Source organism: Danio rerio, chromosome 11, assembly GCF_052040795.2.
Source record: "Danio rerio strain M-AB ecotype USA chromosome 11, GRCz13ab, whole genome shotgun sequence".
Taxonomy (NCBI): domain Eukaryota; kingdom Metazoa; phylum Chordata; class Actinopteri; order Cypriniformes; family Danionidae; genus Danio; species Danio rerio.
Window position 1 is genome coordinate 8,425,375 of NC_141031.1, and position 19,266 is coordinate 8,444,640.

The 19,266-nt window shown below is 37.0% G+C and overlaps 1 protein-coding gene across 1 annotated transcript; it reads right to left on the reverse strand.

Annotated features, from left to right (window-relative positions):
• Positions 1–9,616: 9,616 nt before the first annotated feature.
• LOC141376536 (uncharacterized) lies at positions 9,617–19,266 on the reverse strand. The gene is made up of 8 exons (XM_087273250.1): positions 18,772–19,266; positions 16,693–16,839; positions 14,061–15,728; positions 13,599–13,693; positions 13,419–13,469; positions 11,900–12,392; positions 10,875–10,983; positions 9,617–10,581 (listed from the first exon to the last, which is right to left on the reverse strand). The coding sequence occupies exons 1-7, from the start codon at positions 18,989–18,991 to the stop codon at positions 10,877–10,879; spliced, it is 2,781 nt and encodes a 926-aa protein (XP_087129376.1). The 5' UTR covers positions 18,992–19,266; the 3' UTR covers positions 9,617–10,581; positions 10,875–10,876.

Below are 19,266 nucleotides of genomic sequence, written 5' to 3' on the forward strand. Positions count from 1 at the left end.
GCGCCAATTTTCCATGTGCTAACGAAATGATGTTTTTAAAATGGTGGAATTATAACAACTGTCAGTTTGAGTCTCTGTGCGCAGGTAATTATTTCTTTATTTAATATAGAGTTTAGCTATTTACTTTTATTTATATCAGTGTATATGTGCATTTTCTATCATTTTAAGTTCAATGCTTTGTCTAAACTGTTTTGTAGAGGATTTAAATGGTGGTTTTACTAAGAAACATTTCGTGATGTAAACTGAAGGTGTTTTGTATTTAGTGTTTTATATTCAGTCCTTATATTCAGACCTATTCCTGCTGAATGACATGTAGATAGTGGAAAAAGTGACATTGAATTGTTAAAAGAAAACATCAGTTTAATTGTGATGGAGAAACATTTCACAGTTTCACATTATAATGTTTCATTTTTTATTGTCAAAAGCAGCAGAGCTATAACTTGACCATTTGTCTCCTACTGCTCTGTGTGCAGACATCAAGAAGTTCTGACTTCATCCATGAGTGTGTGTTGATGGAGAGTGGAAAAACTGGATTCGAAGAGTGCATAACCAAAGAATGTTTTATGGTTAACCAATGAAAGTGTTTGTGTTTGCTATTAAAATTCTTAAATTAAAAACAGCTCAAATGCCAACTTAGACTTCAATTTAAGGAATTAAAAGATTTTAATGGATATTGACAACATTTTTCAAATCAAATCATTTTTATTGTTACATTATCAACAGCATTATGTACTATGATGAGTAAAAATCTTAATTCATTGTGATCTTAAGGAGTTTTGAATTGATTATTAAACTATTGTAAAAATAATAATTTTAATAAATTTTATTTGGGATAATTTTCTTACAACCCAAAGCACTACAAAAAAAAGTTAAAAGTGAGACAATAAAAAGTACATAATAGAAGATAACAACAACCATGATCAAGTCAAAATTCTAATAACATATTCATGAGCAATTTTTAAGAGGTGTTTTATTTTCAAAAAATTTAATAAATATATATTTTGTACAGTAGATGGCAGTAAATGTCCTAATTGGATTAAACATTATAGTTAATTGGTTTTAAAATATCTCAAGTCTATTTTTTCTAAATTTTGCTGCACTAAATATTTTCACTTAAATTACAGATTTAGATTAGGCCATAAAACAAAAAACACTGGGTCAATCTTTTGGTAATAACCAGAATAGGCTGTTTTCCGTTAAAAATAAAAATAGCAGGCTACCTCTAATCGATTTCTCCACAAAAAATAAGCATAACATTTTTAATACAACATTTTAAAGATTATGTCTTGAGCATTTGATACCTTAGCGCTTGTGTGCTTTCATTTTCTTCATCTCTCTCATGGTGAGTTCAGGTGAGGGAGTGTTTTGAATGAGTTAAACCAGGCATGCCCAAACTCGGTCCTGGAGGGCCGGTGTCCTGCAAAGTTTAGTTCCAACCCCAATCAGACACACCTGCACTAGCTAATTAAGCTCTTACCAGGCTTTCTTTACAACGTTGAGTTAAACTCTCCTTAGTTTAGTGTCACACTGGCACACAAATATCAATATATATGGATAGGCTTTTTTCAAAAGCATATTCCTATCTTACTGGGACGATAATGGTTGGACTACACGATATATCGTTTCAGTATCAATATCGCAATGTGATCATTCACAAGTTTATCGCAGAATATACAATATCGAGTCTAAATTATAATTGATAATTTTGCAAGTGTTTTAAGGCCTGTGATTGAATGAGAATTTTAAAAATTGTTTCTTTTTAACTTCAATAATAATTATTTTAATGAATTGTTTGTTCAACAGGGTGGCTCAGTGACTCAGTGGTTAGCATTGTTGCCTCACAGCAAGAAGGTCGCTGGTTCGAGTCTCGTCTAGGCCAGTAAGCATTTCTGTGTGGAGTTTGCAAGTTCTCCCAGTGTCGGTGTAGGTTTCCTCCGAGTGCTCCGGTTCCCACCACAGTTTAAAGACGTGCGGTGCAGGTAAATTGAATTAACTAAATTGACCGTAGTGAATGAGTGTGTGTGAATGTGAGTGTATGGGTGTTTCTTAGTAATAGATTGCAGCTGGAAGGGCATAAAACATATGCTGGAATAGCTGACGGTTCATTCCGTTGTGATGACCCCTGATAAATAAGGGACTAAGCCAAAAGAAATTGAATGAATACAACAAAGACTGTCCAATATTTTTTTACATTTGATTACTTAAGTACTGTTATTTAATTCTCCCCTACAGAATCATATCAATCTAAAATTATAAATTCCAAATAGACATTCGAGTCATTTAAAGAAATTGTATTAATATAATTACAATACAATACAAAAATATGGCAATTTTGAAATATCGTACAGCCCTAAATGGCATTACACATTTAAATGACAATTGAACAACAGGTCTTATCAATGTTTTAAAGTAGAATGCCCTTAAATAGTGTAGCATACAGGGCTCGAAATTAACCTTTCTGCTTGGTAGCACCGGTGCTCCTAACTTTAAAAATGTAGGCGCATCAGCCAAAATTTAGTCACACGTATAAGCACCGTTACTACAAGTTTTATACAAACAATTTCAGCCTTTTCAATTTCAAGTATTTTACGTTTTGCCAGTTTAGTGGCTAATTCGTACGAATTCGTACGAGTTCAGTCATACGAAATGGTACAATTTTAAAAAGGAGGCGTGGCACCTGACCCCACCCCTAACCCCAACCCCACCAATTTAAAATCAACACTAATCAAACTAACAAGCAAAACAATATATATGCATGCATGAGAAAAATATGTCTCAACGAAATCTCGTTATCACAAGAAAATAGATTTTTTTTACATAACTGAGTGACCAAAAGGTACACGGAGCGCTCACCGGCCCTTCACGCACTGCTTGACATGAATAAATCTGTTAACAGTGTAACTGTGCTGTTCTCACGCGTCGTGTCTAATATTGCACTGATGCTTTTGACATATACTGTACCTTATTATATGCATACGTCATGTTAATAGCAATACTTTTCATGAGAAGCAATATTAGTTTACTCAGTGTAAGCCCGTTTGTGATGGTGTACGTGGTGTTCAATTTTACATATAGCTGCCCCTTGCATGGCGGACAGAATCTGGCGATTATATGAAGGATTAAACAGAAGCTCTCGTGCTAGATGCGGCACAGAGTTACCAGAAGATTCCATCCCACAGACTTTTTATAGCGGACTTGAAGCCAATTTAAGTAATTTATCCACTCATCGAAAAGTGTAGACAGTGGATTAACATTCAGCACATGATCACTACTAAGATGTGTCATTATTTGTAACTTTAGATGCCATGGTTTCTAAAACAAAATCTGTCAGTGTCATCTTCATTCTCATCTTCAGCGCTTTAGTTTTTTTGCGGTAGTAGCTCTCTCTGTCATCCCAAACCAGAAGGCAATGACTGAGTGATTGACAGCTGATATTTTAGTGCTAGAGCAGTGGTGAGCCAATAAGAAGAGCGCGAAGGCGGGGCAAGCATTACGGACTTGGCTTTGTTTACTGCAGCAAGTTGACATGACAACTGTTTTATACCATTCCTGAGCGCTGCGTTTCGCGTTTCAAGTGCAGAGATGCATTCTGCGTGAATGTCTCCCAAATCTGCGCATGTGGTGAACATTTTGCAGTCAAAACTGGTCGCACACAACAATTTTTTGCACTCGCACAAATGCTCCCAAATAAATTTTGAGGTCGCATAGGTAAAAATTCGGGCGCATATGCGACCAAAATGGTCGCAATTTCGGGCCCTGCAGTTCAATAATCAGGGTCAGGGGTTTGATTACATCTCTAAACCCATATGCAATACTAATTAGCAATTACCAGCTGCTTCTTCTACTGCGTCCTTCATTTGAGAAGACCCACAGTCTCTTTTTAACAAATGCCACAGCTGCCTGGCCTGAACACAGGAATGGCCATATTTGGGAGGAAGTGTCCATCAGGTCATTACTTTGTTTCTTTGGCATGCACTAAATTGCAGGGGTTTCATTACCACGACGTAATATGGGCGTGGCTTGGTCGGTGTTTGGAAAACGCCCCCTTAAAAAAAACAATACTGAGAGGTCACCGATCATGCACAGTACAGGTTCTTTTTTGCACGGTCATTTCAAACAGGATGATTATGGATAAAGAACCTACCGCGGTGGATAACGAAGGAAAAAAAACAATCATACAGGTTATTTTTTGTTTTCATAATGTTATATTTTAAAGAGTTCATTAGCAAAAACAGCTTACCTCGTTTTACTCCGTTTTACTGTCTCTAGGCTTTTATACTTCTATGGTAAACCAAATAATAATGGTTGTGGTAAGATTAACCGTGTTTTTGTAGTCAAAAATATGGTTTTCAGTCATGTTTAAACAAATTAATACCACATTTTTCTGTAATAAACCGTGATTCATTTTTCTTTCTCTATCTTAGTTAATTAACATAACTTGTATTTATTTTCTATTTTTGTTTAAAGTCATCATACACAAAACCCCTGGGATCAGGACAGGTATCTGATGTTAATGTATATAAAAGTGATCATACATGAAACACCTGGGATCAGGACAGGTATCTGATGTTACTGTATATAATATAAAAGTGATCATACATAAAACCTCTGGGATCAGGACAGGTATCTGATGTTACTGTATATAAAAGTGTGGTTTATTCATAAACTAATTTCGAGAGGATCACGTGCTTATAATCAACACGGCTGGCTCCTTGTTAGCTCCGTAATCAGCCCTATTAGATGATTACGGAAGCATTATAAATAACCTGAGTTTTCCACTCCAGTTATCTTCGTCTTGAAGCTCCCCCCTTTCCACCCCTACATCCTCCCACTTTTTCTGATCGGGCGACACGGTGGCCCAGTGGCTAGCACTGTTGCCTCACAGCAAGAACACCGCTAGTCCAACCCATCGGGCTGGTTGGTGTTTCTGTGTGGAGTTTGCATGTTCTCTCCGTGTTCGCGTGGGTTTTCCCCGGGTTCCCCGGTTTCCTCCCACCATCCAAAAACATAAACCATAGCCAATCGACTAAAACAAATTATCACCCAATACAACCTGAGTTTACACTTCTCACGGTGACAAGCAGGGGAGTTCTCGAGACCTACCTGACCTCGAATTCCCCTCTCGCCCTTCTAACGGGAGGAAGCCCCGGGCTCGAGGATATTACGAGCTCAGGGCTCTCTCCCGGGACAGCATGCCAAATACGCTTTATTGATTATCAGCTAAGTGTGAACTCTTGAAGTGATCATACATGAAACACCTGGGATCAGGACAGGTATATGATGTTACTGTATATAAAATGATCATACATGAAACACCTGCGATCAGGACAGGTATCTGATGTTACTGTATATAAAACGATCATACATGAAACACCTGCGATCAGGACAGCTATTTTGTACTGCATATAAAAGGCATTGGACACGAAACCCCTGCGATTACGTACATGTATCTGAATCAAACGGCTGTTTTCACAATCTGCGCATGACCCGTGACCTGTGCAAATTCACATATAGGCCACGCCCACCCGATGACGTAGTAGTGGTTACGCTGTACTGAAACACCTGGAAAAAAGTGCCTGCCATGTTCCTTTTGCCAGGGGAACAGTAGGAAGTGAGGTTTCCTATACCCATAGAGAGAACTATTTGTTGTTTGAATGGCTTCTCCAAATCGAACATTGCATTAGATGATGCTTCGTACCTGGATGTTATCGATCTGCTGATGTGCTGGAGCACTGATTCAGAAGCTTTTGATGCCATTATATTGAATAGAGTTTTTATGGTCAGCCAGATGAAAATAGTAAGGGTGATTGCTTTGAAGTGCACAAGAGCCACAGTACATCAAGCCACATGATTTGAGGTTTGCTATTTGTGATTTTAGATGGAGAATTCAAATTTACACATTATCAATATTGGGAATAGGGGCAGCTCAGTAGCTCAGTCACAGCAAGAATGTCACTAGTTCAAGTCTCGACTGGACCAGTTGTCATTTCTGTGTGAAGTTTCTGTGTACATGTTCTCTCTGTGTTAATGTGGGTTTCCTTTGGGTGCTCCGGTTTCTCCCTATAGTCCAAAGACGGGATAACTGAATTGGATAAACAAAATTTCCCCTTAGTGTATGAGTGTGTGTGTGTGAAAGAGTGAGTGTATGGGTGTTTCCCAGTACTGTGTTGCGGCTGAAAGGGCATTCGCTGTGTAAAACATATGCTGGAATAGTTGGTGGTTCATTCCTCTGTGAGAACTCCTGACAAACAAGAGACTAAGCCGAAGAAAATAATATGAATATTGGGAATTTATTTTTAATATATGAATACTTCATGGGTTTAATTTTGTTTGTTTGTTTTTCATTCGTAAAATCAAAATTGGATGGAATATTAGAAATTTATTTGGCGAATCTGTTTTTATTTAGAATTGTAATATTGTTGCATTCCTAGTTATAATTATCATAATTATTTATTAGTTTATCAGGTCTATTCTAAGGGTTCTCGAACTTTTCAGCCTGTGAACTCCACTATTTTCAGAAGTGGTTATTGTAACTCTCGTGTTGGAAGGTGCATTATTCCAAAAAAGAAACAAATCAAAATAATCATTCATTTAAAGTTAACCTTGAGCGCCAGACAGAAACATCTGTCAAAATACCTTTTTGTTAAAGAAACACGCTAGCTCTTACAACACATTACAAATATTAAATGAAAAATAAATAATAAACAATATGAGCGACACTTAGGCTGCGTCCGAAACACAGTGTTGCCAACTTAGCAATTTTGTTGCTAGATTTAGCAACTTTTTATACTACTCTAGCAACTTTTTTTTCAAACAGCACCTAGCAACAAATTTAGCAATTTTTAACAGAAATTTTCCAACTTTTAGCAATTTTTTAAAAAAGTGACTCAAAAGAGCAGTGGCTGCAGGCTTCACTCAGTAGAGTAAATTGCTAGCTCAGATTGTTTTTTATAACTGTTCATTTACTGATGTTTGTCAACATTTTTCTGATTCTTCTTTTACCAAACAACTGATGAATTCTCCGTTGTAAGCGTGAGTATTCCAGAAGCACTCGAACAGCACATGGCTGGGCTATAATGCTGAGGTATTTTTGCAAAAATAAACCTTAACCACTGACTCTTGAGTTTCATCTTTGGGTAGAGACAATAGCACTAACTTTCCTTCACACTTCTAATAATATCCAGCCAAGGGCGTAGGTTTGCGCTTCACTTTGGTGGGGACTGGGGACGAGTCACCCCCACCAAGTATTAATATTGTTTTTATATATATATATATATATATATATATATATATATATATATATATATATATATATACATATATATATATATATATATATATATATATATATACATATATATATATATATATATATATATATATATATATATATATATATATATATATATATATATATATATATTATATTATATTGCTATTTATTATTTAACTGCTATTAAAATGTATTGAGTAATCCTCTCTTCTTACAATTTATAAAGTTAAATTAAATAGTCATGCGTGTAGCCAAGGGGGGGTCAGGTGATTTGAAAGACCAAAAGTTGGATTATTGTTATTATGTTTGAATTTATCTTATTATTCAAATGGACAAATTTTCACAGAGGAAAGTTGAATGCACTGGCCAGTTTGTTATTTGCCTATAGGCTTCAGTTTTTAATTTCAATCAAGTTTTAACAGATTTCCCAAACAAGATTATGATAAAAAAAATGTATTTTAAAAATAAGTATGTTTACATATTTGAAGAGTTTAGATGCAAAAACCTCTGAATGCCATTTAATATTTTCTTCTAAAATTAGTATTTTGTTCCAACTCCTGTGTGTGGACTCAGTGATTTTCTTTTTATAGTGACAAATACGTTCTTTTCGTTGCCTTTAAAGTGAAAAAATTAAACATAAATATACAAGGCTGAGAAAAATGCTTATTTTACATGGCATTTAGAGGTTTTGGCATCTGAACTCTTCATTTCTTTATTCTAAGATTTTAAAGTCCTAATTTCTAGTTCAAAGTATTTTTAATATTTATAAAACTGTAATAAAACTTACCGTTTAAATGTGTAAATAAAGCAATTTGACAAAATGGTAGGAAATAGTTTTGGTACATCAAAAAGTGTAGTTGTAATAACTATCCAACAAGATTATCCAGCAAAAATTAGTTCTTAATATGTCACTAAAATGTGTTATTTATACCTCAATTAAACAGAAAATCAGGGGAATAGCTGCAAAAAGGTTCAGGTTTTCAGAAATCAAATAACCCCTTTCAATAAGCTGAACAGGCTTGAAAGTGTCATGTTAAAATAATGTTTATTAACTGATAAAGAGAGAGTTTTATTAAAGACTTTCGTTCATTTTTCGTACAAATTAAACATGTCTCATAGTATTATTAAAAGATGGAGCACAAGCTGTAGTTTTTCTGACAAATTGTTTCAACCAAAATTGGAGATGTTACTCTAAGACAGGGGTGTCAAACTCGATTCCTGGAGGGCCGAAGCCCAGCACAGTTTAGTTCCAACCCTGCTCCAACACACTTACCTGTAGGTTTCAAACAAGCCTGAAGGACTCAATTAGTTGGATCAGGTGGTTTAATTAGGGTTGGAACTAAACTGTGCAGAGCTGCGGCCCTTTTGGAACTGAGTTTGACACCTGTGGACTAAGAGATTAGGAGAACTGGCAGGGTCATATAAGTTTACATGTAGGTAATTATTCTGCTGTTAGTTTTCAGGGAATATTGTTTACAGACTATATCAGTCTGCTTTAACATTAGACTGACCGTAAAAGCGGTGAAAACACTAGCATAACGGCATTATCATGATGGACTCATTCAGTAGCGAACTTGAGTTTATGTGACTTACACTTTTCGTTGGAAAAAGCTCTTTATGTCCACCTTTTTTTGCAACCTCCATCCTCACTTGTGCGTGTCACACACCTCACACATCGGGAAATTCCCCCCGCGCAGTTGTTTTGTATCTGAAACTATGATCTGAAAGCAGCCACTCACATGACAGCAGGAAAGGCACAGCCAATCACAATGTTCATATGTGTTTGGGGGCGGTGCGACTCGAGGAGAGACAGTGATTTAACCCTTTCGGCATGTCTAGGTTTATACTGACAGCGCAATGTTTTTAAGTGAATTAAACTATTGGTGGGGACATTTCGGTAGTTTGTGGATATTGGTGGGGACACGGGAATCTACGCCCCTGTATCTAGCTGAGCACAGCGTGACTTCATACAACCGTCTGCTACAGTGTGTGTCAAGCCTGTTTATTTGCTACTGTGCTAGTGGACGGGACCGCAGGTTTCAATTTTCCCGGGTTTGTGCGCGCAACAGCTGGGCGGGGCTTAAGTTTTGTATCCACGTCACGCAGAAACAGCTCACTCGTTGTCAAGGTGATTCATTTAAAGTACTAGGAGTCGACTCTTTTATAAATTAATCAATAATTTTAAACACTGCGCATTTTCAGATTTAGACCTTAGCTGGATATTTCACTTCACTTAGAGCTGTTACACACTTCATGGAAGGTCATTTACAAAAACCTATAATAGGGGCTCTTTAAAGTAAAAATCCATTTTAAAGTTAATATGAATTAATTCTAAAAAGTAACTTTCTTGCAAAAAGTAATTTTATTGAAGAGATTTTTATTAAGAAATGTACTTTTACTTACATCATCTCGCTTCATTTTATGTTGTCATGTGCACAGTAGAAAACAAGATTCCCTGTTCAATCAAGTTCTTTGCTTTCAATAATAAAATGTTATACATAAATATATGGAAAAATAAATACATATAAATACCTCTATACACTGCCGGCCATAAGTTTGGGGTCAGTAAAATGTTTAAATGTTTTAAAATAAGCTTTTCCTGCTCACCAAGGCTGTGTTTCATCAAAAATGCAGTACAAATTGTGAAATGTTATTCCACTATAAAATAACTGTTAAAATGTATTTGATCATTTAATTTAATCATTTATTCCAGTAATTTTAAAGATGAATTTTCAGCATCATTACTCCAGTCTTCAGTCACTTGATCCTATTAATGGTAACAGTAATAAAAGCAAAAATGACTGGATCAATGATTTCATTTGCAACTACATACAATAAGTAATAAATCAATATTTACAGAATCATTTTCTTTAACACCCCCCACCGTCAAACTTTTGACCAGTAGTGTCATAAACAGTATAAAGTGCAAAAGTTAAAACTTTATTCCTAAATAAATAAACATACACATAATATACTCTAATATATACATAAACAGTGCAAAAATAAATCTTATTTCTGATATGTACATGTCAATTCATCTTTATTTACAAAACTTTTACAATGAAAATGTTGTCTAAGCAGCTTAACAAATGTCTCTGTTGAAATTCAGTTCAGTGTAATGTCTCTGCTGAAGGCCGATCCCATGGAGAGTAGCTCAAAAGAGGCAGTTTCCTGGGGAAACGCTGATCCTGTAGTGTTTATGAGCACAGACGGTGGTCCTGGATCGGGAAAAGCTTCTTTATAGATGAGTTTTGATGATTTTTTGAGCATTTTTTGTTGAAGATTTTGCTGCTTTCGGTGTGAAGTTCCTACATGAGGAAAAATAAAAGAAGAAAAAATTCAGTTTTTTAGAAAATTAATCATTTTAAATGTTTTCGTTGTCAGTTTTTTTAAACATCTTCGAATATTTTAATATGGGTTTTTTTTTAATTAACGGTATTGCTAAACATGTTTAATACTTGAGTTTTAAGTGCACTTAAATATGTTACACATTAGCAAAAGTGAAGATGATTAATAAAAAATCTAAAACTAACGTGACATCATCAGCTTTGTGTGTGCCAGTATTAGAAAAGTTGTTTCCTACTGGATCAGTTGTATTTACCTTCATCCCTGCTCCTCCATCTCCTGCTTCTTCATCCACTGGTGCTGTAAGACGTCCCCCAATGTTGACAATTTCCTATCCATGCACTTTTCTATCAGATCCCTGCAGTCTGTACAAGGAGAAAGAGATAGTTAATCAAGACAGTATAAGACATTAAAGCTGACATTTATAAAGATATCTTCTGAAATTTGTTATTAAAAAAGGCTACTGGAGAGTCCTGGAGGGTCTGTGTCCTGCAGAGTTTTGCTTAAACTCTAATCAAACACTTCTGAAGCAAGTTAACCAATGGCTATATCTGAAATCGCAGCCCTGTACCCTTAAATGAATTAATAAATACATTTATTTAATTGTAAAAATAACATTCCTATACATGACAAATAAAACTACAGAGTTTCATTACTAGCATACAGCTTGTTGTGTTAAATAACTTGGGTCTAACCAAGCAGAATCCAATCCATCTGAGGGGTTTATCAACCAGAAAAGCACAAACAAAACTGCTTCAATTGACTTATTTGTTTACATTCACTCCTTTAAATACACTAATTTACTAGACTAACGTAAGCAGTAGTAGATGAGGGTATAGGGCAGGGGTGGCCAGCACTGTTCCTGGAGAGCCATCTTCCTGCAGATATCAGTTGCTACTCATATCAAACACACCTGAACCAATTAATTAGGACCTGAACACTGTGTGATAATTACAGGCAGGTGTGTTTGATATGGGTTGCAACTGAAATCTGCAGGAAGGTAGATCTCCATGAACGGGGTTGGCCACCCCTGATATAGGGGGTGATTCTGAATACAGTCAATGACAAGATCACTTGAGGATTCAATTTAAAGGTAAACTCTGTAGGGCAGTGGCCCCCCAGGACTGAAGTTGCTCATTCATTAGCTATTACACAAGGTGTCGTTAGATTCCTTAATAAAGTCAAACATTTCCTAGGATCAGCAATGCTAAGCTCTTCCTGTCTTGTCATGAGACTACAACAGGTTGAGGTTTTGGCATGTACATTTGTCTTTTCACTTACCACTGGATACACTGGGACCAAACAAAAGGTGGCGCTTCGTTCCAGACATGCTGTACTTTGGATATCTTCCATGCACCATTAAATACAGCATGTTGCCTATGGTCCGGATGTTTGCCAAGACGACAGCTTGACAATTTTCTGCTCTGATATTGGTAGCACAACCGAAGTCAATCAGCTTGAGCTCCACCTTCGTTGTGTTGACTAGGATGTTGTCAGGATGCATGTCGTTGTGGGAAACACCACGGTAACTACAGTGCTGCATTGCCTGGACTAACTGGTGCAGCAGGGAACGTGCAACCCGTTCTGACAGTTTGTCATGCATGATTATATAGTCCCGCAGAGATACGCAAGGTTGGGGGTACTCCATGACGAGTGAAATGAATCCAGGTTGATCAAACCACTCATACATTTCTATCACATGCTTGCTTGCTGAAGGATGTTTCAGCATTTGCATATACGCTGCTTCTTTACACACAGGTCTGGAACAACCAGGCTGCAGAGAAAAAGAGAAAAAAGGTTAGTAGTTGTACATCTGAGGAAAAATTGGTGCTATTTAAATAATTAGTTCACCTGAAAATTAAAATACTGTTATTATTTACTTTCCTTCATGTCATTTCAACCCCCTGAAACCTTCATTCATCTTTCAGAACACAAATTAAGGCATTTTAAATTAAATCTGAGAGCTCCCTCATCCTCCACACACAGGAACGGTCCTGAGGTGCTCAAAGTCCAGAAAAGGAGACAAGGAGTGTCTTCAGTGGTTCAACTGTTATCATACAATGCTCCAAGAACACTAAAATAAGAACTGTAAAAACAACTGACTTTGCCCAATTCTTCTACATCAGACTGGGGTGTGCATTTACTACTTAGGTAATATGACACTGACAAAACATCATACTGCCTGTAGAAAACATGTACCCTGACCTGATGCAGGAGAGAAAACATTGGCAAACTAATTTGTTTTTACAGTTTTTTGGCAGACAAAGGTGTTTCAGCAGCTTTGTATGATTGTAGTGGAACCACGGAAGTCACATGAACTGTTCAGACAATGGTTTTGGCTTCTTTTCTGAATTTGAGCTTCTCAGGACGCTTGCCGTCTATAGCAAAAGAGAAAGCTCTTAAATCTGAAATATCTTTTGTGTTCTGATGAGGAACAAAAGTCTCCGAGGATTGGAATCACAGGGTGAGTAAACAATGATTTAATGCTTGGGCAAACTTATCCTTTACATGTATTTTACCCTGCTTTAGTACTTTTGTATATGATCAACAAGGTTTTCCAGCTCTTTACTCTTACAGTACTGCTACATAATACAGTAAATGTTCACATTAATCAAATTTCAGCATGAAGCACAGCTCATCCTGAAGTCACCATAAAATAATTTTCTTCAGTTTGAACATGAGAGAAGTTTTCATACAGATTCATATGGCTGCTTTTTGACTTTTGAAATTGAACTATGTTACTGTAAATGTGTCCAAACCATTAAAGAATTAAATGATGAGTGAAGTTTTGCCAACTTACAACAGAGATGTAACTTGGATTCTTTCTCTTCGGAATCTTCTTGATGGCAACCTAAAAAAAGAAAACACAATAATTATTTTTTTCACATTATTCAATCTGTAATTTGTTTAATAAATATACAAGTTTGGATCAAGTGAACAGGTTACATAAGAAGCCAATTGAACAGTGAGAGATTTTTACCTGCTTGCCATCAGATTTACGAACTGCTTTGTATGTTGAGCCAAAGCTCCCAGATCCTATCATTTCTCCAAAGCCGTAGAGACCAGTCAAAGATCCTGAAAAAAAGAAGAAAGAAGAGGTTATTCTCTTATACTGACATACTGACCTTACATCAGTTGCTCTCAATTTTGACCCCCGGACCCCTACACACACATTTTGGATGTCTTTGTTATTTAACACACAAGGATAAGTTAATGAGCTGATGATCAGAATCAAGTGTGTTAAGTAAGAAAGACTAACAAAATGTGCAGTGCAGGGTGGCCAGAGGCCCGAAGTTGAGAACAACTGCCTTACATTAACAAGTATGTTACAGTAGCATCTATAATATTACTGTTTCCATCAAATTAAATAAACAAAATTTCATGAATTTGATTCTGCATTTATGTTTTGTATGTGATTTCAGAGTGCTGTTAGCACACTCACCAGTATTTGGCTCAAAATTAGGGGCTCCTGAGGCAGATGAGGACCTCGCATTGGACGTGTCTTGGAGACTAGATGGTCCAGGCACAGGCTCCGGTTCCTGATCAACCATGTTCTGAACTACAGATGGTCCAGCAACGGGGTCTGGATCTGGATTTAAACAGGCTCTGAGACGATTCCGTCCAAGGGCAAACTCTAGCTCAGGAACAAAAGTGTACCAAAGCCAAGACAGTCCAAGTACAGGCTCTTGATCTGGATCAAGATCAACAGTAATCCGGTTCCTGGATACTTCAGGTACAGGCACTGGATCAGAATAAACAGTACTCCAGGGCTTAGACATTCCAGGTACATTTTCTGGATCTGGATCAACAGAGTTCCGGAGACCATGCACTCCAGGGGCAGGCTCTGGATCTAAATCAACAGTGTTCCTGACCCCAGGTGCTCTGGAAAACAGCTCTGGATCTGGATTTAAAGTGTACCAGAGACGGAAAAGTCCAAGGACAAACGGTGTCACTGGACGCACATTGTTCCAAAGCCAAGATAGCCAAGAGACAGGCTCTGAATCTGGACCAACAGTGTTCTGAGGACCAGGCACTTTAGAGACAAGCTCTGGATCTAGATCAACAGTGTTCCGAGGACCAGGCACTTCAGGGACAGGCTCTGGATCTAGATCAACAGTGTTCCAAGGAACAGGCACTTCAGGGACAGGCTCTGGATCTAGATCAACAGTGTTCCGAGGACCAGGCACTTCAGGAACAGCCTCTGGATCTGGATCAACAGTGTTCCGAGGACCAGGCACCTCAGGAAAAGGCTCTGGATCTAGATCAACAGTGTTCCGAGGACCAGGCACTTTAGGAACAGGCTCTGGATCAAAAGAGTTCTGTAAATCAGACACCCCAGGGACAGGCACTGGATCAACAGTGTTTCGAAGACCCGACACTCTAGGGACAGGCTCTGGATCTGGATCAACAGTGTTCCTAGGACCAGGCACTTCAGGAACAGGTTCTGGATCTGGATCAACAGTGTCCCTAGGACCAGGCACTTCAGGGACAGGCTCTGGATCAACAGAGTTCTGTATATCAGCCACCCCAAAGACAGGCACTGGATCAACAGTGTTTCGGAGAACAGACACTCTAGAGACAGGCTCTGGATCAACAGAGTTACAGAGACCAGACACTCTAGGGACAGGCTCTGGATCTGGATCAACAGTGTTCCAGAGCCCAGACACTCCAGGGACAGGCTCTGAATCTGGATCAACAGAGTTACAGAGACCAGACACTCTAGGGACAGGCTCTGAATCTGGATTAACAGTGTTCCAGAGCCCAGACACTCCAGGGACAGGCTCTAGATCTGGATCAACAGAGTTACAGAGACCAGACACTCCAGGGACAGGCTCTGAATCTGGATCAACAGAGTTACAGAGACCAGATACTCCAGGGACAGGCTCTAAATCTGGACCAACAGAGTTCCAGATCCAAGAAGGTCCAGCTACATTCTCTGTATCTGAATCAGTCTCTAGGTCTGGATTAGTCGTTTGTGGATTCTCCTGTGGTGTTTGTGGTTCCACGCTTATCTGTCTGCAGCAGAGGAAAGGTTTCTTTATGGCCTTCCACACTCTCTTGAAGAAAGCACGGATTTTGCTCCACCTGCTGCTGCCTTGTATTTGAATTCCTAAATTGAAAAGAAGACAAAAAAGAAAACATGACAATCTGTTATTGTTTAGGCTATTAAGTATATTTAAATAAAACATATTAAAAAATAACAAGATATAGGGTGACTTTTCCCAAAGTGGGGACAAGCTGTAGTGTTTGTATAACCCTAAATAACAAAATTAGACATAAGATTCATTAAAAAACTTAATTTTGAAGTACTTAATTTTCTGATGAATTTTGGTATAAAAAGGAAATCAAATGAAGTGTTTAAGCTTCATTTTGTATATATATATATTCTCTTAAAGTGGCTAATATTATTGATCTTAAACTGTTAAAAAGCTACTTTTATTCCAGCCAAACAAAATAAAAAAGGCTTCCACAAAAGAAATATTATTATAGGAAATTAATGGTGTAACATATCACAAATCTCATGGTTTGGTTAACATTATTTTAGTCACCGATCGGCTCAATTTTTCAGGTCAAAGAGGGATAAATGTAATTTGTTGTCCATTTATTACAAGCACAGAACAGCAAGGAAGATTTGCTTTTAACAAAAATAACTTTTAGAGTCTGTGATTTTGTGAGTTGAGAACACAATTAAATATATTATTAAAATCTTTAATTTACTCAATGTATTATTTGCAGCTTTTCTTTTTCAATGTTAATATAACATGTCCTGTGAATTTTGAAATAGTATTTTGAATATGAATTTGTTGTTTTGGATAGGCCACCTTTAAAAAAGTCTCACTTGAGGCCAATTTACCTTATAGAACAACATGTAAACATTGTGTTAATATTAATCATTTCTCATTTTTGTTTAATATGTCATGTTCCTTTTTTTATATATATTTAATTTAATTTCCCTAATACTTATGTCTTTACCCTGTTTTTACCTTTTTATTTTACTTAAAGAGATTAAGTATCCTAATTCCCATTAATAAAATGTTCATATTTTACAGTGAAGAGGTTGCTAATTATCTCACCGGTTGTGTTTTCCTCCATGGTGTTATCGGGAAAAGGGTCATCGGGCATCTCATCTGGTGCTGTACCGACATCTGAAGCTACAGTCCAGTCATCGTCCAGCCAGAGACAGAAATCACTGCAAAAGCTGATGATCTCCATATGTGACCCTTAATAACAAAATTAGCCATAAGAGTCATAAAACAACAACAACAACTGTAATTTATTCATTACAAAATGTCTTCATGGAACATGATCATTACTTAATTTTCAGATGATCGTTGACATAAAAAGGAAAATTATTTATTTTAGTCTATTCCTAAAGATTACCACACACACACACACACACACACACACACACACACACACACACACACACACACACACACACACACACACACACACACACACACACGCACAGAAATACATTAAGTTAGTGTGATGTATATTAGGGTCTTTCCTGGCTAATAAAATAAGGCAGAGGTGATATCTCAATCATTAATTCTTTGCTACTTAAAACAAACAGATTTTGTATTATTCTTGTAATCTTATCAAGTAAAATATTATCTTACTTAAAAAGGCTAACATTTATAGTAATAAAGTATATAACATTTTCGATTGATTGTTGGTGGTTTTTCCTTGTTGGGAAGAAATAAAATGTGTCATTTCTACTGTTCATCATCAGTTGACAGCATTAACCCTTTAGATTTTCCCTGTGCAAATAAGATTCTGGCTTTTATATGGAGCTCTATGGAGTAAAACTGCAGATTATAGTGTTTGTGCATAAATACACTCACTATGTTTACTATCCTCTGAGAGCTAACTTGCTTATTTTGATTTTTTCAGACATATGTCTCTTACACACGCACCCACGCACACGCACACACACACACACACACACACACACACACACACACACACACACACACACACAATATTCCATATAGAGGGAAAACTCTGCAAACTGGACTGAAGCAGTTTTAGTTTACTAGAACTTCAGCTGTGTTATGCTGCTTTGACACAGTCTACATCAGTGGTCACCAAACTTGTTCCTGGAGGGCCGGTGTCCAGCAGATTTTAGCTCCAACCCTAATCAAACACACCTGAAAAAGCTAATCAAGGTCTTACTAGGTATACTTGAAACATCCAGGCAGGTGTGTTGAGGCAAGGTGGAGCTAAACCCTGCAGGGACACCGGCCCTCCACGACCAGGATTGGTGACCCCTGGTCTACATAGTGAAAGCACTTTAGAAACAACATTGAATTGAACAGAAGGCAGAAACTAAGCCTTTTTTTTGCACTGCAACTGATGAGTAAAAAATAAACTCTGACCTTTTCCCAACAAGAAAATCAAGCAACAGTCAAAACTGCATTATTATATGGTGTCATGTCTTTGCTATCAAAAACTGACATCATTAATGGGGCAAAATCAGCCACGAACGTAACAAAATTCTTTCCCAGAGTATTGTTGTATGTCAGAAAATATTTAAAGCATTTTCCCAAAATATCTGTTAAAATAAGATTTGAAAATCATTCAATATGCAGAAACAGAAAATTGTGGCCAAATTAAACATTTGATTTTAAACCGATTAAACTCTTTGCTATGGTTTTTTCTTTGCTATGGTTTGAGCCCTTTATGCTGCACAAAGCTTATTTCTCGAAAAAAATTAAAATTCAACCAGATGAATTTATACAATAAGACCAGAACCAAAACTTGTTTTTTTAAATCGAGTAATTAATCTTTGTGCAATATAAAGGGCACATATTTATGTCTATCTGACATATTTTTGACTCAAACTATAGCAGGAGCAAAGAGTTTAATTGGTTTGAAACCAATTGTTTAACGTCAATGAATGTCTAACGTCAAACTAACTTTAAGGTTAACGTTAGGGATATCTGAGGCCAGAGTCTCAATTCAGGGCAATTCACCTCACACTTTTCTTATCCTAAACCCCATTATTGACAACTTCTCATGTTTTGTTTTATATGTTATGTTTCTTAAGTCATATATTAAATTAATTTCATCCCCTAATACTTTCTCTTTGCCCAGTTTTATCATTTTTTAAAAACCTAGAAAGCTTGTGTGGTTGCTGACAGTCTTACCGGTTGTATTTTTCTTGTCACTGACAGTAAAAGGCTTATCAAATGCTTTGACGGCATCTGAAGCCATTGTCGAATCCTCCTCGTCGAGCCAGGGACAGAAGTTGGTGCAGAATCCAATGTTCTCCAGCCATGTTTTCGTCCCTTCAGTCTCTCCTTCGACACACACGGGCGTTGTTGCTGCCATCGCGTGGACAAACATAAAATTAGTTTTCTCACTCATAATCCTGTTTACTCAGAAAATAAGTTAGTCAATAGATATTCGCAAATCCAAAGATTTGCGCGAGGTTTCTGCAAACGCGTCTTCACTCAATTCAGAATATCAATTAAATGAAGGGTGTGGCAGCACCGAATAGCGATGACGTCATTTTTGGAATCCTTCGAACAGTTGCAGCTTGCTTCAAACAGCTTACGAGTTTGTAGTTTTTTTGCTTAAAACTACAAAGGCGATTTTCAAATATTACTCAACTAGGACTGTTCACATCTAAAGTTGCCACT